The sequence below is a fragment of the Chiroxiphia lanceolata genome, chromosome 3 (genome assembly GCF_009829145.1).
Source record: "Chiroxiphia lanceolata isolate bChiLan1 chromosome 3, bChiLan1.pri, whole genome shotgun sequence".
In the NCBI taxonomy this organism is placed as follows: domain Eukaryota; kingdom Metazoa; phylum Chordata; class Aves; order Passeriformes; family Pipridae; genus Chiroxiphia; species Chiroxiphia lanceolata.
This window is the reverse complement of record NC_045639.1, coordinates 15694868-15715581: the sequence shown is the minus strand read 5'-3', so window position 1 is coordinate 15715581 and position 20714 is coordinate 15694868. Positions and strand designations below refer to the sequence as shown.

Here is a 20714-nt window from a genome sequence, read left to right as displayed (position 1 = left end):
GGTGCGAACGCACGTCTCTGTGCAGGCGCATACAAATCCTTAAGCACTTTTAGTCACGTACCCCTTTTCAGTAGTTGCAGTAGTTGGGCTCGTGTGGAAGGGCCTAGATTTTGGCAGCTGAACTTTTAGAGGTGTAGTGTTAATCTCCTGGGACTATGAGGAGAACTGAATAGTCATCACCAGCAGTTCAGATATGTCTTTTACAGACAGTGCAGTGAATGGCGCATTTCCAGAATGAACTGATGAAATGCTGGGAAGGCTGAGGCTTGCAGGAGACTCCTTTATAAAGTCTTTAATGGGATCTTTGGTGTAGACAATGACATCCTTAAGTACAGTATCAGGGAAAACAATGGGTTGAAAACGCTAGACAGTATTAAAAAGGCAGGAATATAAAACCAGGAGGATAGTAGTGTCTAGATAGGAACTTCTGGAAAGCTCAAAAAGGTCTCCTAAGAAAAACTTGAAAATTTGGAGTTCTTACACACTTTGTTCTACTGCAGGGCACTTGTGAATGTGACATGACCCTGATACCGTGCAGTTTTATAGAAAAAGCCAAGTGGAAGCAGGAGAACTTGGAAAACTAGGGAGCTTAAGGTGCTAAAAAAGTTGATGCTCAGAGCAGTCTTTGCAGTCCGAAGTTTTGCTGTCTCTTATCTTATTTCCCCTTACCTGCACGTCTTTCTAGACTGCAACTGGAAGTTTCCAGTGTGCCTTGTGCTGCTGCTTCCTTTGTCACTTAGTCTTTGAAAGGATTTTTGAGCTGTGGTGAGCTGCAGATAGCAGAGGATACAGCCAGGAATTGATAAGGGAAGGGAAGGTAGACTTTTTGGAAGGAGGGTGAGTTATGAACTGTAGACATCTGTTTTCTACCCTTAATTGGTAATAAGTTGTCAGGAAGAGCCAAGAATAGTGTCTCAATCTGATATCTACAAAATTTTATTAAATGAAGTGGCTGAGTCACAGGCAACACAAGCCCTCACTGTGGTTTCACTGCCTAGACTGGTCTTTATCCTGGCAAAATTATTAGACAGAGCTTAGGCAACAGCAGAGCAGATTGTTCTAGTCTGTTCAGATGGACAGGAGGGCAACAGCCCATGGAAAAACAGTCCACCTATACTTCAGAGGACGTAATCAATGCAGCTCCCAGGCCAGACCTGGCTCTAACAGGAGAGTGTGTGCTGTAGGAGAGAGCTTTATTGAGAGCCTTTCACCTGGACTGAGATGCAGGAATGTCTCTCAGAGGCTCGAAATACTACTGTCCAATGTGCAGTCCATGCAGGGTTAAGAGGGACTCGGGATCTGGGATGAAGCCTCATTCTCTACCATGGTTTCCTGGGTTGTTATGTCACACCACCAATGTGGAATAACTACCAGTTGACTTAACATTAAGAGAGTGAAGACTGAATAGACAGGTTTGCAAAATCTGTATCACAAGGACCCGGAACAGGACCTATTGTTTGATTGCTTTCATTCCCTTCTCTTTCTCTTGTAATCTTATTCAAAATAGAACTGTAAATTTTGTAATGTGATCAGTGCTAGAAACAATTTCAGCATGAATTCCTAGAGCTGAGTGCTTTACAAAGCACTATCATCACCATTTATTGGCTAAGGTACTTGCCCAGAATCACACAATAAATCAGGAAAAGACATTTGGTTTAGAATTCAGGACTTTTGAGAATCATTGTTACCTCCTAGTTTCTTGTTCAATGTTTTGTTTAATGGTGATGCAGAAACATTATGGGAACTGTTAATGTATTTAGGGTTTGTAAACACCTAGACTTAAGTCCTATCTTTATTGACCTGTTTTGGAGCACCCACCGCTAGAGCACTGACACCAAAGCCATAGAAGAGTGCTCTCCATTACATGCTGCAGTGCCAGCAGCTCGATTTCACTGGGGACTGTTCGCTTCCAAGGATTGCTTTCCCTACCAATTAAATACATTGTAGGTCCAGGAAAGATCACATCAAGGTCTGGTCCCCTGCATAGTGTCAATATCCAGTTCTCCCTGTTTCACTGCCATGAAAATTGTGAGCCCGTTCTGTGAGCTGTGTCCACAGTGTTATGATGTCTGTTCTCTGTAGTAAAACCTTCTTGTCTTCTCTGGTCTGTCCAGGGGTTTGGGCCACGGAGCCTTTGGTGAGGTATATGAAGGTCAGGTGACAGGGATCCCCAGCGACCCCACTCCCTTGCAGGTGGCTGTGAAAGTAAGTGACAGTGTATGAGTTATCATGATGGTTTCATGCACCTTTCACCCAAGAGTCCCAATGCATTATAAAATTGAAGATGAATGAAGCTTTGCTCTAAGTACTGAAGGATGTGGCTAGAAAGGTTGCTGCTCTGTTGCAACACTTAATCCATCACAGCAATGGTACAGCTTGTAGCATATGGGCATGTGAAACTATTAAAAGAGGTCTGTAAGTAGTAAACAGGCAAAGATTTCCCACTGAGCTACAGCAGATTGCAGTTATGAGAACTAAATCCACTCTGTCCATCCTCCCCATTCTACACCTGGTGTGGTAATCTGTCCAGAGCCTTGTGAGTCAGAGGCCAAAAGTCTTTATAGGGCCAAAAGCAGCTGGCACATACATCAAAGACTCTGCAAGTAGGAGATGACTGGTTTTCCTGGGATCTCAGCACTCCCTTACAGGATGGATATGCATTGGATGTGAAGCTAAATCCTAAGAGATCCTGATAGGGTTCTCTGGGCCTTCTACAACTTAACTGGCTTGTTTTCTCCTAGAGGTTACATAGCAGCACAGTCCTGCTGGTTAGAGTTCACAATCTTGCTGGAAGGTAGGAGCATTGAACTGCAGGGAGCTCAGGAACTGTGGTCTCATTCCTCATTCTCTATACAGCAGAATCCCATATACAGAACACTTCCCTGTGCACTCTGGGCTATTTCCTTTGCTGGGAGGAGGATGACAGTGGTGTTGATGGGCTGTGTGTTCTGATATTTACCTTTCAAAAGCTTCACAGTCTAGTTTAGCAATGGTCTAGCTGTTATGTTAGAGTAAGGTTGCTTTTATAGAAACAAGGATTGCTGCAGACAATGTTAGTGCCAGGTGTTCTACATCTGTAAGCTTAAGTATCTTCTGCTTGTCAACCTGTTCTTTCTTTTACAGACATTGCCAGAAGTGTGTTCAGAGCAAGATGAGCTTGACTTTCTCATGGAAGCTCTCATTATTAGGTGTGTATGAATAACATGAACTTGTGTATGCTTGCAAAGCCCAGCACTGTAAAGAAAAAAAGTTCTTTAGAGGTGATGTACATGCAGCACATCTATACAGTAATTTTAGGAGAAAGAGGATAGGCATTACCATCCTTTTCTATTCTTCTTACAAATGAATAGGCACTAAATGATTGAAGGCTAAATTTTGAAAAGGGTCCACACTCGTTTTCATTATCCAAAATGAAAAAATTAAGGCCCTGTTTTCAGAATTGATAATAGGATCTTTTGATTTCTCTTAGAGATGAAAACATGAGGTAAAAACAAACCTGAGGAATTTAGATTTGACTAGTCAAAACTTAACAGCTTGACTTCACATTGACTTTATGCTGCTGTCATGTCAAGTGTCAGTGTCTGAGTCCTGGAATCCATAGGAATGGTTTCCCATCACATTTGAGGTCTGGAGAAATAAGGAAGTATTACAGACTAGACCTCGAGGAACATTCCCTACACAAGCAGATCCCTGTGTCAGTATATTACTTGGAACAACACTGCCCTAGCCCAGCTTCTGCCCCTTGGATGGGGAAAATTAAGAGCAGACTCTGTTATTAGACATGTTCTGCTTCCTATGCCCCTCAAGCCTTGCTGTAGCCCAGAAAGAGTGCAGGGAAGAGGAAAAGTAGCCAAAAGCCACTGCTTCCCCACCTCTGTCCCTGCTCTATGCAGGCAGATACAGAGTGCAGGGGTAGTGCTTTAGCTTTATCCAGTTAGCCTACCTTTGAGATTTGTTACTTTCTAGGAAAAAAAAAACAACAAACCCCCAACATTCCCCGCAGCAAAACATTTTGAATTTTTCCTATTGTGCTTTTTGGGTTAAAATTGCTCCATAACTGAGCCTCCCTGTCTCCACAGCAAGTTCAACCACCAGAACATCGTGCGCTGTATTGGGGTGAGCCTGCAGGCGCTGCCCCGTTTCATCCTGCTGGAGCTCATGGCTGGAGGGGACCTGAAATCGTTCCTGAGAGAGACACGACCCAGACCGGTAAGAAAAGAGAAAACTTTATTTTATCTAGTAAGTTGCTGCCATGAGGCAAATACTTAACTGCAAAAGAGCTGATCCATGCAGATACTATTTCCCAGAATTTTCGATGGTCGGAAAATTTCTGTTGCTACTAGACCACCCAGGTGTATAGGGAACAGATGCTGCCGGGATTATGCAGAGATGCCTCATTCCCAGGCTTTGCTAGATAGCATTGCAGATACTGCCTAAAGAAAGACCAAAATCAAAGTTTAAAAAAACCAGAAGTTAAACTCAACTCTTACCTCCCTCACACCAGCTGAGGGCAGGCTGGGGGAAGTGTTGAGCTACTAATGGTAAATTCGTTATTTAAACTGCTGATCAAGTGCATTTCTGTGGATATCTGTCAGTTCAAATTTGACATAGGCAAGGAGAGAATCTGGCCTGGAGCTGTTGACTTAATATCAAATATCTTTAGTCATGAGTTTTTAAGATTTTCCCTGTTGAAATCAGCATCAATAGGAAAAGACAGTCAGCTAGAAATGTGTGAGAAAAAAATTACAACTTCTATAGAGGAATCAATATTTCAGAAGAATAAAGTTTGCTCTGAGTCCCTGGACCAGAAAGGCACACAGATGTTGCTGAAGTTTAGGACCAGAGCCCAGCTTCATACTTTGTCTCTGTATTTTTTCAACATAGGACAAAGTGATGGATTTTGTCAGTACAAGAGAGACAAAGATTGACTCTAACAGATATAAATAAGATTCTTCCTTAAGGCATCTGGAAACAGGTTAACTTTGTACTTTTTCCATGCAGTGTGGTTTTCAGCCATATGAAATGGTCTGTGAGACTCAAAACTCTTGAATAGGTTGCAATTTAGTGGCTCCTGCCTGGATAAGAGGGCTAAACACCCAGAAAGGAATGTCTGGAATCTGAACAAGCAGTCTTTGTAAACTTGTTTGGTTTTCTGAAGAACCCAGAGATGCTCATACAAATGGGCTGAACTTGGTAGTAGGTAAATGGGTAAAATCATGTTCTGCAATGTGGGCTCTGGTCTCACCCCATGCAGAGCAAAATGGCATGGGCAAGATATACTGCCTGGTAGATGCTCTTTTCAAAACTGCCAGGCCAGGCTGTGCTAGATGTGTGAAGGGGCAGGTGAAACATGATGGGGTTTAGCTCATTAAATTAGAGAAGCCAGCTCAGTAATGATAAAGATCTTGTGAGGAAACACCAAGAACACTAGTCTTGCACAGCAGGAATTCTGATCTACTTGGAGTAAAATGAGCCAGCTGCTTTTGTAGATGAAAAGTGTTTAATCTTTACAGGATACTGTCATGGGAGCCTTCTGATGTTTCTGTTTACTCCAGTCATGAGTTCTTCCTTGCCAGGACTTCTGTTCCTGTTAGCAGTAGCTCTGTGGAACCTCTGTAAAGCCAATGTCAGAAGAGGCAGATGGTTCACTCCATTTCTTCCTTAGTATTTCTCTTTCTACCTTCTCAGCAGCTCCTTCTGTTCATCTTCTTTCCTTGTGTTTCCTGACCTGTTTGAGGTTATCTGAGACTGACCATAATAACTACGACACACAGGGGCTGTTCCCAGCACCTTGAAGATTCTCCCTTATTCCTGCATTTAACTTGCTCCCAGGAGCGAAGCAGACCTGAGATTGATGCCTCTGTTTTCTGCTCAGTCACATTTCTGTGGCACTTTGGGAAGCTGAGTTTCAAATGCAGGTGGGCAGTTGCAAGCTGGAACTGATTCAGAAAAAGTTTCCATTCCCTCTTTAAGAACTGGATGAATGTGGATAGCCTGACTGCGTGCAGACACAGATCCACGTGATTTTGCTCCACATCTAACACCTTCTTCCCCTTGCCTTGCCCTGCTTCTGCAACCATCCCATATGGCGGCTGCCTGGCAAGAATGACAGAGTAATTCATTGTCTGGCTGCTGGGGCAGCTTCTGAGGGGCCAATGGCACCTGTGAGTGCTGAGAAATCAGCCCCTGGTTGCACGTTTGACTGCCGGCTCAGAAACTGTGAGGCGAGGACACTGACTGATGAGAAGTGAGATGTGTGCAGGGCGTTGTGCTCTGTGAAATATGGGATTCAACTGTGGAAGTGGATTTACCCTCTGCATGTACTTGAGGTGTGACTGAGTCTCCGTACATAAGGCCTGTGGCTCAGTGCTGCTGGATGTATCTTTGCACTGCTCTTAATGAACCCTGAGCTGCTTTCTTCCTCCTGTTGCTCATTCAAAGACAGGCAGGAGGCAGGCACAGCAGACTGGATGTGCAGCTTTTCAGGCCCATTGAAGAAAAGGAAAGACAAGGAAGAGTGCAGAGTAAACAGGCTTTGATGAGCTTTGCTTCCAAAAGGAATTAATTGAACACACAAGACCTGGCTGACTGACTCAGTAGCAGAGGTCCACTGCCTACTCTGCTGTAAGCATCACATGAATTACTGCCTTTCCCCTTATTTTTTTCCAGTTTTGTATTTTCCAGCTGATTTATTTTACTACCTTGTCTTTCCCACCTATTTCGGCTATAAGCCTAATAATAAAAAAGAGATTTACATGTTCATTCTCTACTTTCATCTCCCAGTTGCTCTCTCCACTCCTCTGCCAGTAACTTCAAATTTGTTTGCCAGTTATGGAAAAAATAATAGAGGTGTGAAAGGCATTAACTTGGCATTAATTCCAAGGCTTCAGGAAAAAGAAAGCACCATGCTAAAGAGATCAACAGTTGCATTGTTTGGTTTGCCACTGGTCAGCAACAACCTGTGTGACTTGGAGCAAGACACATGCAGCATTCTGCCATGCACTCAGCCACTAAAAAGCAGGAAAGCAAGCAGAGGGAATGGTGAAGGAGAAGATGAACCAAGGGAAGTGGGACTTAAGACATTGTGTGGGACATTAAATGGGAAGCTAGAGCAACTGCAGAAGAAATCAGAACATGGGATCCAATTTAATGAGAGATCAAGATGCTGCCACCACTACTGCATGTTGTTTGTCTGTGTTCTTCATGTAAATAACGAAAGCAGTGTTCAGCCAACACGTAATGATTTTTCTGGACTCTAAGTAAGAATTATCATACGTTCATCCAACATCACTGATACAATACCAGTGCCTCTTGTGGAGTATGTCGACTTACACCAGCTAGGTCCACTCCATAAACTTCATCTTCATACTTCCCCACGGGTCCAGGGTTTGCAACCCTGAAGGGTTTCTCTGTTCCATTTCTAATGAAGTTGCACATCTATTACAGGAATGCCCTTTCCCCCTCACCTGCAGTAAGGCAGTCTGGTAGACTCGGTGACACCTGGAATCGGAGCCTTTGCTCATTATGAGCATTGTAGAATTGTCCATTCTGGGAAGTTCAGCGCTGATCTTTCTCACACGCAGCACAACAATCAAAGAAGAGCTCTGGGAGACAAATCTTATATGGATAAATGATTCCCTTCCTTTGTGCTGCGCAGCCTGTTGCACAGAGCAGTGATTACACTGAACAATACACAGAATTTCATTCACCTTTGGCAAGATTCAGCCTCACCTGGGGAGGTGTCACACTAGTGCTTCCAGCATGCCCACTGCCCTGAGCAGCGGTGCATTGCAGCTGGCATCGTCCATTCATCTGAGGAGCAAAAGCTGTAAAGCGAATCCTTTGGTGCGTCTCAAGGCTGCCCCCCTTGCAAAATGAATCCCAAACCTCCATTTTTCAAACAAATTACATGGCTAAATTGTCCTTGGCTGGGCAGTCACATCTGTTTTAGAATTGTATTTAGCCAAATAAAAGGTGGAAGGAATTCATCCAAGGAGGGGAAGGAAGGGAGTTTAAAAAAAGGGGAAAAAAGAAAAAAAACTATGTCGTTCAAATCAGCTTCAGCCCACTGACTGCCGTGCAGTACAGCTCAGGTCTGGAATCGATTGCAGAGTAAAGAATTGGGCTTTTTGCTTAGTTTTCACTTCAGGCTTCTGACCCTTGCTCAGAAGAGGAGGGAATGGGTAGATTGAGATATTAAATTCCCTTTGGTTATACCCTGAAAGGAAAGAAGAGGGCATGTGCATCCTTTCTTACTGTAGCCATCTTGTGTAGCTGGTGAGTCACTTCCCCCACAAAATGGGGGAAGAGGTGCTTTATGTTTTCAGGAAATAGATGCTCTATAAAAAGGAAGGTTTAAGGGGAGATGCAGTCCAGTGTTCTAAAGAATCAGTTAAGTATATATATGTAATGAACTATACTTTGTAGATAATAAAATATAGGCAGGTAGTATGAGGTCACAAACAATTTTGTTTTATGGCCCTGCACTCAAAAAAAACAGGCTTTGTTCACACAGATATGTAGCATTTTTCAATTATTTCATTAATCAAGTATTGAGGCCAGTTATTTTCTAATCTCTTCAAAAGACATTAAGACTTTTCTGAGTTTTACCAGCCAATGACCACTGTCTAACTACTGGCTGCTGGCTGCTGCAGAGCCTGAACTGATTTCCAGTCCCAGTTAGCAGTGGTTTAGATCAGGTGGGACAGCCAGCACAGCATCACATCAGCCTGGAGTTATGTTTCTTCGCAACAGAAGCAGTCCCTGTCATCTGTCACACTGGAGAAGCTGTGCTGGGTTTTGCATTGGCGGGAGAGTCCCATGGGCAGGTGTGACTTTGGGAACTGGGCAGAATGGTTGGTGTCATAAGAGAGAGCTAAAGAGTGGGATAATCTTGTTTGGTCCAATACCTAAGGCCAATAAACACTTAGCTGGCAAATGGCTGCTGTGGAATAAGCAGTCCCTGACACCCAGTTGTTTGTCATCACTCTGCTGGCAGCAGCGATTTCCTCCTCCCCCACAGGACTGGCCTCAGGGATCACTGATTCACACCTCGGTGCAGCAGCTGATGGTTTGGCTTCAGAGGCTGACAAATGCGAGCCAGTGCAAATGCTGCCCTTTTTGCTAAAGCATCTGGCTCCTACTGGCAAGGGCTGTGGACTTCATCAGAGGGGCAGGAAGGAGTTGGCAGCCTTAGTCTTCCATAGCTGTTGGCTACACAAACCTGTGTCAGTGCTCCAAGGGGCAAGATAAAACCTACACAGATGTGGAGGAGGGAAAGAGCAAATGTGACTCATGCCATTATACAAAATGTCATTTTTGTTGTTCAAGGTGACTTTAGAGAGGAGCTAGCAGTAATACAAAGAAACTTGGTGAGGAATGGTTCAGGCTACAGATCCCAAAAATCGTGCTGAAAATTCAGAAGCATCTCCCATGAGAACTGGGCTAAATTCTTACAGGGGCATCGCAATAGAGCTGGAAAGTCAGATCCAGCTGTTCTAATTCTGTCTCTGGGGTCTGTATGACATTGTGTCTGCACATCCTTTCCATAGTTCATGGATATGAACTCTCTCTTGTGCATTTTTGTAATCTCTTTGTGTATTAACATCGAAGGCTGTCACTTGTTGAAGAATTCCCAGTGTTGTATCAGTGACAAATCACACCATGTTCTTGCTTTTAACTCACATTTATCCCTTGTCTTTTGGTAGAATCAGCCCTCCTCCCTTTCCATGCTGGACTTGCTCCATGTGGCCCGTGACATTGCTTGTGGATGTCAATACCTGGAGGAGAACCACTTCATTCACAGGTAGGTGAACACAACATGGGCGGGACTTGCATACAGGCCAACACAGACTCTTAATGCCCTGCTCCATATGTTTATGTCCTGCTGCACTCTAGTGGCTGGATACCTTTAAACAATGTGGACAAGATCAGAATAATAGAAGCAGTTAACAGAAAAGCTGCTATAAATCAGGTTGGAAAAGGCCTGTATATTTACCAAAAATCCTGAGCCCTGTCTCAGTGCCTGAACTTGTGCAGTCCATTTGGTTAGTCTGCAAAGGGATACAATCTCGTGACAGAAGTCTTTAAAGTTCTCCCTATCATGAATTTTGTTTAGTGCCTATCTACTCATTCTGGAACCTTTTTCTTCTCCCTCTGAGAGAACAGCAATACAAGTACAGCCAGAAATTCAACACCTTGTGACTATTGTTATCTGCTCCTGAAGAAAAGGGTGTTTGGCAAGCATCTAAAATTCTGCCTGTTGGGTAGAGATGAGTAGAGATGTGGTAATTCATGGTTCTGAAAGAGTCACCCAAAAGGTGTACCACTGTGCTGTTCAGATCTCAAGGTTTACTTCAGCCCAGCAGAGGTGGAGCTTGGAGCTTTACCTGCATACACAGGCCCATAGCTTCAGCATTCAGAGCAACACCTGCACATTGTTGTTGTACCTGTCTCTGACAGTGCAACAACCATTTAACAACATTTGAACAAGCACACTAGGAACAGATCAGTGGATCATTCCCCAGACTAGTACATTGCTGAAATCAGCTCCACTTCTTGCACTCCTTAGAGACTTAAAAACAGCTCCTGGGGTGAAGGAGGGCTCTCAGGAGGCCCATCCTTTCAACTGGAAGGTGTTATGTGAAGTTTATAGAGGAAATGTTAAAGAACAGGACTGTTCCTGCTGGGGGGGGGGTAGATTGGAATTTGAGACATCGCAGTTATCCATAAACACTGACATTTCTGTTGTGGGCTCTCTGAAGTTCAGGGAAGTAGGTACTATTCTTTGCTTTCTTTTTGACTTGCAAAATTGTCAAATGATTAAGTCGTTCTTCTCTTTCTGTTGCTTTTCTTCTCTTTCCCTGTAGGGATATTGCTGCCAGGAACTGCCTCCTTACCTGTCGAGGGCCTGGGAGAGTGGCTAAGATCGGAGACTTTGGAATGGCCCGGGATATATACAGGTAGCAGAGCTAAGCCCAGGGTATCTGCAATTGGAAGCTCACTAAAACGAGGGAGGAGCAGTGTTTGTGCAGGAGAGCAGGCTCTTGTGCTGCTCTGCATAACCCTAGCAAGAGTGGAGACATCCCACCCTGGTGAATCCCAGCTAATATATTTCTGGTGTTTGCCTTTATTTGTAGTTTAACTGTGCTCTGGAGACTTTTTCCACTCCTGACAGCTTTCTCCTGGGCAATGAAGTCCAATGGTCATGGAAGGTGTTATTCCTCCCTCTTTTATTCTGTCCTCAGTTTCTTTTCTTTACTTTCTCCACACCAATGGCATTGATGTGCCCTTTTGTTTTGTGGTCCCAAATCATTCTGAGTTTAATCTCTCTCCTTGACGCTACCCCTGCACCTTTGGTTTAGTGTCATCAGTAAATCTTCTCAATTTACTGCAGCTAAAGGAGGAAGGTGCAGAGGAAGGTCAGGAAAATGTAATCACCCAAACTGGAATTCAGCCAAGATACAGGGTTAACTACTCTGCTCTTGCAAGAAGTACCAGAAAATCTTTAATGACCATAAGCAGTCAGGGCTGCAGTTTGATATCTCATCTTCCATATAGCACCTCTAGAAGTGCAGCACCATATCCTGCTGTGCTGAGGAATTGATTTGCCCCTGACTCGGAAGAAGGAATGCCTTGTGCTCAGTCACCCGCACTGTTTGTTCCAGTGCCTTGCCTACTTTTTTTCCTGCTTGGGGATTCTTCTGGCTCTGCTTAGCTTGAGATCTGACAGTATCACAGCCTGAGGTGATGCAAACAGAGTGCTACTTTCAAAAACGCAAGAGTATCAGCTCTGATCAGCTTGGGGGTTTTCCCTCCTCTCCCTTGGCAAAGAGCCCCCACGCTGCCCCACTGTCAGATGGGGGCTCTGCTGGGACAAGGTAGCATCTGTCTCTCTCACACAATCAATAGAACCAACTGCCAAGATGAACACTTTGGTGCTGAGCTTTCAAAGGTGCCTTTGAAGTCTGCACATGTTTCTTTGTCCAGGAATATCCTTTGGATGCTCAGGCTGTGTAGTTACAATCAGTGATACCAGCTTGCACGAGCATCCTTCCGCAGCTACCAGCACAGGATTTGGGGCTTGTAGGTTTTGTTTAAAATGACAGCGACAATAAAGGACTGTCTCAGAAGCACAGGAGGTGGTTTTAGTGCCCCAGCTCTAATGGCCAACCATCCTTCTCATCAAGCTCCTTGTTCTTACAAAGGCTTTAGGATTTTACTTGCAGTGCTTTAGGCTGGGTACATATTGGATAGGTTTTGGTTATTTTTGGTGGGGATGCTCAAGGTGACCATGTGGGAAATGAGGTCAAGATCTTGCTGTGGTTGAAAAGGGCAGGGGGATGGCTCTGCCAGCAGCAGTTACTGTTTGAGTAATTCACCAGGAATATGGACACAGATGAGGATAACTGATTCACCAGATCAGGCCTGAAGTGAGGTAGATAAAACAGTCCTTCCATGGGTTGCCCATTTCTACTACTTCTGTGAGAAGGAGCCAGTCTCTTCAGCATTTTCTCTGCCATACTGTTCTGCCTAAATTAGTGTGTCCTCTGGCTCATAATTTTAATGTTTTTAATTATAAAAATCCCAAATCGATGCCATTTTCTGAATTCTTGGCTGACTCTTTTGTTCTGTTTGTTCTCTGCAGAGCCAGCTACTACCGGAAGGGTGGGTGTGCAATGTTGCCTGTCAAATGGATGCCTCCTGAGGCTTTCATGGAAGGGATATTTACATCAAAAACAGATACATGGTGTGTTTCCTTTCCTTCTCTGTCCGGTCCCTCTGTGTTGTAAAGAGTGAATATTTGTAAAAAACACATGTTCAGGTTCATTTCTCATGTACTAAAAGCTGGGGTTTTCAGTGTCACTAGTCTTGGAGGGTAAAGCAACCATATTTACCTACCTATATCCTATACTTTACTTACTTAACAGTCAACTACTAGTATTTATTAAATGTTTCAAAATTCACTGTTACAACTGTACTGCTTATTTGTGTCTGAATCCTGCAGCAGGGATTTACACCAGCTGCCTGACCAAAGGCTGCAAAGAGCAATGCTGATGGTACTGAACCTAAGGGCATTGCCCACTGGTGATGGTCATTCCTGTATCCTTCACTTTATTTTCCTTTGCTTCTGTATTCAGGTCTTTTGGTGTATTGCTGTGGGAGATATTCTCTTTGGGATACATGCCCTACCCTAGCAAAAGTAACCAGGAGGTTCTGGAGTTTGTCACCAATGGAGGAAGGATGGATCCACCTAAAAACTGCCCTGGCCCTGTGTATGAGATGTTAACTTTAATATATTCATGCAAATAAGTTTCTGCTTCAAATGCTCTTCTCTAGTCAAAAGTTAATTATTTGTAAGATTGATCTTATTGTGGCTGATCTGTTTTATTGAACTTGAGTGCCAGTGATTTCTCTAATATTTAATTTTTCTGTCTGTTTTGGAGAATAATTGAGGGCCCTTTTGAGAATTACTGGCCACTGCTTGTTTGGTCAAAGATGGTGCAGTATTTCTGTGTCTTAGGTTAGCTGTGAAACTTCAATGCATAAGACTGTTCACAGATAGGGAGAACTGGGCTCCTTTTCCTGTAGCCCTGCCTACCTTTAGTGAATTGTCCAAGGGATTTTGGGTGGCTGAGTTATTTCTCTGATGGGCTGTGGATTTTACTCCAGTGGTGGTCACATTTCAGTGGCTACCAGTACATCAGTTGTCTGACTCTGGAGAAGGCAGAGAACTCTTATTTGCTGGAAGTCAGAGTGGTGATGCATGCTTATGATTTCTAAGCTGTTATGTACCACAGGATCTGCTGTTCATAAGCATCTCCTGTTCTACCCTTTCAGTTACCGCATTATGACCCAGTGTTGGCAGCACCAGCCTGAAGACCGACCAAATTTTGCCATAATCCTGGAGAGGATTGAGTACTGCACTCAGGTATGGGTGTTCATTCATCTCAGAGGAGGTGGGTGGAGAGGGTTTTTCTTGAGGAGAGGTCTAGACAAGCCAGAATAGGAGACAAGAAGGCAGCACTGCAATAATGCAGTCAGCAGTCCAGGGAGTGATGCCACCCTGGGAACAGTGGCTGGGATATTCACCTCATTGGATGCTGGATCCATCTTATCTTTCACTGCTGAAAGGCATGGGCTTAAAGAAGCTTACACAGCTATAGAAACAGCACACCAGCAGCTCTTCTGCTGCTTGTAAAGGCACAGATTTCAATGAGCAAAAGAGCTAAGACAGGCCAGCACCTGCATGAGTTCCACATGCCTCGTCCCAGCCACTCCATCCCAGTGTTTACCCTTAAGACATAGTCAGCACTGAACAGGAATGGTCCCAGCTCAGAGCACCCTTTGCAGGTGGTTTCAGCAGCTGTTAGCAATTTTCTGAATCTGACAGTGCTGGAGAAGGCAGGTGGAAACCGCCAGGCTCAAGGAGTGGGGATTCTAAGGCTAGGCAAGGAGGGGGAAGGATGCGGCTGGATTTCCAGGCCGAAATCGGATTTACTTAGTTTTTACCACCAATTTAGCTTACAAGAAGTAGAGTAGTTTAGAAAATGTTTTGCTGCCTTATCAGCACAGGCTCCTTGTATGGCCTCACTGTTATTTGCCTTAGTCAGTTTGCTTTCCCTCGCTACTTGGGAAGGTTGATCTGTTTTTCATGTGTGTTTGGATCCTTCAATTGGGAGGCATTTTTTTTCTGCTCTCTGTAGCTTGCCATGGCATCTAGCAATAATTAAAGGCTGCCCAGCTCACCACATTTTCTCTCAGTTTAATTCTCAAAACTGCATAAATGGCTCATAACCACAATCCCTATGGATTTGGGCTTCAAGGGGTCTGCCAGTATTGCCTTCTCTCTGCATTTCCATTCCTCCCTCGTTTTAGGGAGGCAATACTTACATGGCTGAAACTTTCTCAATATTATCTGAGAATGTTATGAACTCTGAGATGATAGATTCCAAAACAACATTCCCACAGGAAATTTGTCTGGACATAAAAAATATTTCTCATTGGTTTTGTGCCTCCACTATTCTGTGGTGAGTTTTAGGGTTGGGGGTTTTTTTAAGAGTTGGATTTTTAAGGATATCCCATTATATCTCACAGTTAACTGCATTTTGTCTGCATCCCCTACACGTGGAATATGGGCACTAGGTAGTGGGAATGATGCACTGTGGTCATAGCATGACAGCTGTCAAATGTGTCAGGTTTTTATTCAATGCACGATGCCTACAGACTTTGAGGAAATCTCACTGTTCTCTCTGGCAGGATCCAGATGTCATCAACACCGCCTTGCCAGTAGAATATGGCCCATCAGCTGAGGAGGAGGAGAAGGTGCGCCCTGACGATCCAGAAGGAATTTCTCCTCTATTGGTCTCCACACACCAAGACAGAAAGGATGACAAGCAAACCCTGCCATCTCCACCACCCCTGCCATCAGCCATCACTGCTGGAAAATCTCTAGGGAAAGCGCGAGCCTTGGAACAGCCAGCGCCGGGGAAGGTGCCATCAGCCTCAGCAGGGGGACATATCAACATGGCCTATGCCCAGTCCAATCCCCCTTCTGAGCTGCACAAAAGCCGGGGCTCCAGAAACAAGCCCACCAACCTCTGGAATCCAACCTATGGTTCCTGGTTTGCGGAGAAGCAGGCCAGCAAAAACAGTTCTGTGCTGGAGAAGGAGAGGCACGAGAGGGAGAATTTGGGACAGGAGGGAAACTGTACTGTGGGGCCCAACATTATGACTGGCAGGCTGCCAGGCTCCTCCTTGCTATTAGAGCCATCTTCCCTAACTGCAAGTGTTAAAGAAGTGCCTCTCTTTAGGCTTCGCCACTTCCCCTGTGGGAATGTCAACTATGGATACCAACAGCAGGGCTTACCCTTGGAAGCCTCCACGCCACCTTGCGCTAGCACTTATGAGGACCCCGTCCTTAGAAACAAGAGCCACATAACCCAGCAGGGGCCCTGAGAGCCCTCGGCCCTCTTGACTTTTCCCCCTGTGGCCCCTGAGCCTTGAAGAGATGTCCTGTTACCCAACACACCACGAGCAAGGGATCTGACAGCATCACCTTCTCTTTTGTGCAAACTTGCTCCGAAAGTGCCACCCTTGCCATTGTAATTTCAACCAACCCGAGAGGCTTCAATCCACCGGAGCCCCAGTAGAGTGAAAGAACCAAGGGGGAGGGAGGATGCAGATGTTATCTGCAAGGCCCAGCTGCTGTTGCATCAACTCATTCGCATGGTTGTCGTCATGCCCTTCCCGTGAGCTTTTCTCAGTTGTGCGTTCTCTGCTTGCGTGTCAAAGCCGCGGCTCACTGCCATGAGTGTTCCATGTCCAAGGTTTTCCATGCCAAACCTGTCGTTGCTGTGGAAGACCTAGAGATCTCCTGCAGCTGGCAGATGTTGTAGTGGGTTTGGGAAGAGCATCCTCTATCCAAACCGAAAAAGGATACAACCTGCTCTGAATGGTGACGCGATGGCACATTCTCAAGTTGTGTTCCAGCTACAGTCCAGTCTTCAAAAGTCCTTGAATGCACAGCGGTTATGGGGGTGCTGACAGGGCAATAGAAAGACACTGGTCACACTGCATCCCTTGAAAGAGAGAGGAGAGGAAGCAGAGCATGGGTGCAGATGCTATGAGGCATTTGGGGGTTGGGAGAGGCATTGTTTGCCTGGGGATTTTTGTTTTGTTTTTGTTTTCCTATGCTTAAGCACTAAAACTAAGTAAAGCCCTTTAAAATTCCTTCTGTCCTACAGAAGTAGGAATGCCCTTATCAGGAACTTGTGCGTGTCAAGTGGAACCAAGGTGAAACTTTAAAGGACCATGGTCATGACAGAGACTTTCACCATGCCCTGGAAATGGACAGCCACCTGCATACCTCAGAGGTTTACTATAGCCTTTGACATACCCTGTACAAATAACACCAGAAAGGCAGAAGACTACATCGTGCCACAGTCCAGATGCCAGATACTGTCTGTATTTGAAGGGTTTAGAGCCCTTGTCCCTTTAACAAAATACATGTATGATAGTGGTTTAAGGACAAACACTCCATTGACTCACTTTGTACACCTTGTGCATGAAAAATATTCCAGTTAAGTGTATTGTCAAAACATAGATGTAGGAAATAATTCATGTGTAAAGATGTGCATTAGTAACTTCAGCTTAGGGTTGCAAGGAGCTGTTTTAGCATGAACGCTATCCAAAAAAGGGGTGCTTATTTCCATAGAAATGGATGTACTGGAGCATCAGCAAAGGAGCGTGAAGGTGTTCTTCAGTCCAAGACTCTTCGTTTCAGTGAGATGAATCTGAATCTGGCCCTGGATCCAAATGCTGAGGTAAGCTTCCTGTCTTCATAAGGGAACAAACCAGAATCCACATAAACATACTCCTAAACTTTGAGGGCTTGGTTTGGGCCACCCCCCTTGTGAAAAAACACATTGAGGGGAGGGAAAGAGATGCTGTGCTCTCCTAATCTGTCTTTCTGACATCTCTGATACACGAAACTAAATCCTTTTCTAAGACAAATGCCAAATGCCGTAAGCATGGGTGGTGGTGGGTTAACAGGCTGTGCTTGAGTCAGGGGCTGCTGTTCATGTGCTGTGTGGGTCTGGTGGGAATAAGGAGGGTTGCTCTTACAGGCTTCTTTAGGTTGAACTCAGAGAGTATTTGTCATCTCCAAGGTTATTAGGCTCACAGCTCTTGCCATGAAATAGCCACTGGGGAGGGATTCTGTCTAGCTTAGGACTGTGTTAGTGTCACACCAGCGTCTCTCTCTAGCTCAGTAAACAAAAGAGGGTAGTTTTTAGCATCTCAGAAAAGCTGATTAATTCAGGAGGCAAGCACTGCCAGAAAAATTTCTTACACTAATATATTATTCACATATAATAGCAATTTTCATTTAAATATTCCAGCTTTTTCATTTTCAGAAGAGCTGAAGCTCCTCATTGTTTTCTTTAACGTTTCTTTGCCTAGGAGCACACTGAGTTTTTGCTGCCTTACCATGTTACTGAGGGCAGAAGCTGACCTGTATACTCATGAGTGTTTTTAAAGAATACACAGGAACATAAAGTTGCTAAGTTAATGATCTTTGACTAACTGAAAGTATTAATTCTTGGGTCTGAGGCAGCAGCTTTGATGCTGCACAAATACAGATAAGCTGCCAGGTTACAATGTTAAAAAGGTGGCATTTCTAAAGAAGCTTTAAAAGCACAAGCAGTAAGAGATGATTATAAGTTTGTAAGGGTGAAAGGGAAGCTTTCCCAGCGTGGTGAGAGTGTGGTTACTGCTCTCTGAGCTTGTACTGTGCAGTTATTTTATAATAGAATTTCAACTGAAATACTCTTACAGAATGGGAGTTGTAAAAAAAAATGAAGGAGCTAAACACCTTCCTGCTTCTTACCTATGGAATATGTCAGGAGATAATTCTGTTTGAGGAAATGGTGAATTACTACTGAAATTCTCCACTCTGCTGAGTACAGTGCATTGAGATAAATACTGTTCAGCACTGGCAGTTGATTTTAAGTGAGCTTCCTTCCAGTGTCTCCTGTGTAAAATGCTTTGTTGTGGGGTTTTCTTAGGGTTTGTTGGGTTTTGTTTTTTCTTTCCTTGGGCTTTTTTTGTTTGTTTTTGGGGTTTTTTTTGGTGTCAGCTTTTGTTTGTGGTGTGGTTTTTTTTTTTTTTTTTTAAATCCCCTTTTCTTAACTCAGAGGAATTCAGAAATTCAGTTTGGGCTTATTTTTAATATTAAAGACACAACATATCAGAGCTACTCCACACCAAGCATTTAGTTTGTTACCCCTCTTTGCTGTCCAAGCATAGTACCCCAGGTTGCAAAAATTTTTTTTTAACTATTGATACTAATCAAATCTTGTCACTCAGGAACAAGGGCTGTAGCATTTGCCTGCCCTCCTTCTTAGAAAACAAATTAATTGCCTGGACCAAAGGGTGCGCTGCTGCTTGTGTGCAGGCTGCATCAAAGAGTTTCCTAGTCATTCTGCAATTCCATTGCTTAAATTTAAGCATCTGTCCTGTTGCCAAAAGCATGGCCAGGATTTCAGTGACAGTGCAAGATCTTATTTGCACCACTGGGATGATCTGAAGAATGCTTTTCTTAATGATCCCCGTTTCGTCTGTCCCTCTGTGCACACTCAGGCACTATCAGTTACTGTATGATCTCCAATTAGCTGAAGGGCTGACAGGACATGTAACATTTAGCCATGTGAGAGCTGCAGCTGCAGTGCCAGTTTGCCCTGAGCATTTTGTCCAGTCGTGAACCAGAAACTTTTAATTTCTGTGTCTAGAAATATTCACCTGTTCAGTACTCAGTGCTGCAGGGAATGAAGGGGCTTAAGTCACCATGGGCTCACCAGACCAAAGCACTCTGGATAAGTAAATCCCAAATTCCTTTATCAAACTCCTCCATGCTAGGCTTACAGTGCTGCAGAAAAACAAATTCAAGTTATTTTAACCTTCTTACTCATTTTTGTCTGTAACTTATTTTTTAAATTACAGTTTATTGACACACTGTATATTTTTTAAGGAACTTGTTTTTAAGACTGTTAATCTTTTTCATTGGTAATACTGATGTTCTGATTTATATCTTCCTCATTTTACAGTGGAAAAGTGGGAAGCAGGATGACCTACAAGATGTAAAGCATGACTGGGAAAAACCCTGTACTACCACTCTTATACTTGGAAAATGGCTTATTTCAGGACATTACCTGTTTCCTATAGGTTTCTGATTCTGTAAGCTGCTGGAGGTAAACTAGGTTGGGATGCCTGTTTCCATCCAGTTGTCCCATCATCTTCCCTTTTTGCTACTGAACCTTTTTTCTCCATCATGTGCCTGGAAATGAAGCAAGGGAAGAAGTTTGGTTGTTTCTGCTTCCTCGAGGCACAGCAAAGGAGTGGTGGTGGGAGAGGGGCTTTGCTGTAGCAAGGGGAGGTGCAGGTACCACAGGTTGGAAGCACAAGGGCTGCGTTAATTTGGCCGAGTCAGCCTTGCACAGCAGTGTCAAACTGCTTTGGCTTCCCCCTGCAGAGGCTCCAAGAGCAGCCACAGCACCTCCGGGTGCAGTCGCTGCACAACACAAAGGGTCTGAACTAGGGTGTGATGGGTGTAACTTTGCATGTCTGCTCCTGTTACTGCGCCTGTCTTCTGGGTGACGAGAACCTTGACATAGGAATAGCATAAAACAGCCTTCCACAGCAGCAAAGACATGGCCATTTGTCTGTCCCAGAGTTAAACCCACCACAGGAAAATGTCCGAATTGTCTGCATCTGGCTTTTTTAGTAACAAGCTTCATTATAGGAGTGTCTGTCTCATGTACAGCCATTTACGCAACATTGTTTATAAAGGAAGGGCCTGTGCACTTCAGGGATACTATGAAGAAGAATACTAATATATGGTCATTGAGTATTTTGTATTGAATAGTGTATTTGTATTGTAAACAAGTGTAGTGAAACACAAGGCATGAAGACAAATAAAATGACAGTAGCTGGCTTTCTCTGTGTTGGGCTGTGCAATGATTGGATCAAGGTCAGAGGGAGGTGTCTGAACATCCCTTTTTCTTGGTGAAGCTGCAGAAGTATTAAGGTGACAGACACCCAAAGGAGTTGGTGTTGTGCTACACTGACCCAACCACCTTTTGGGAGAGCAGCAGCTGTTTCAGACTTCTCTGCATTGCAAACATCATATGCCAAGTGTCTTACAAAGGTGCCGTTCC

At 44.2% G+C, this 20714-nt stretch overlaps 1 protein-coding gene across 1 annotated transcript in view; it reads left to right on the top strand.

Moving 5' to 3' along the window:
• The window catches only part of ALK (ALK receptor tyrosine kinase), a 310706-nt gene extending 290215 nt beyond the window's left edge, over window positions 1-20491 (top strand). Inside the window, exons 21-30 of the mRNA XM_032684037.1 lie at window positions 2115-2205; window positions 3124-3188; window positions 4080-4209; window positions 9708-9805; window positions 10869-10961; window positions 12647-12748; window positions 13140-13274; window positions 13840-13930; window positions 15259-17324; window positions 19605-20491. Coding sequence (XP_032539928.1) covers window positions 2115-2205; window positions 3124-3188; window positions 4080-4209; window positions 9708-9805; window positions 10869-10961; window positions 12647-12748; window positions 13140-13274; window positions 13840-13930; window positions 15259-15957 — 1504 coding nt within the window. The 3' untranslated portion in view covers window positions 15958-17324; window positions 19605-20491. The remainder of the gene's footprint in view (window positions 1-2114; window positions 2206-3123; window positions 3189-4079; window positions 4210-9707; window positions 9806-10868; window positions 10962-12646; window positions 12749-13139; window positions 13275-13839; window positions 13931-15258; window positions 17325-19604) is intronic.
• The last annotated feature ends 223 nt before the right edge of the window (window positions 20492-20714 follow it).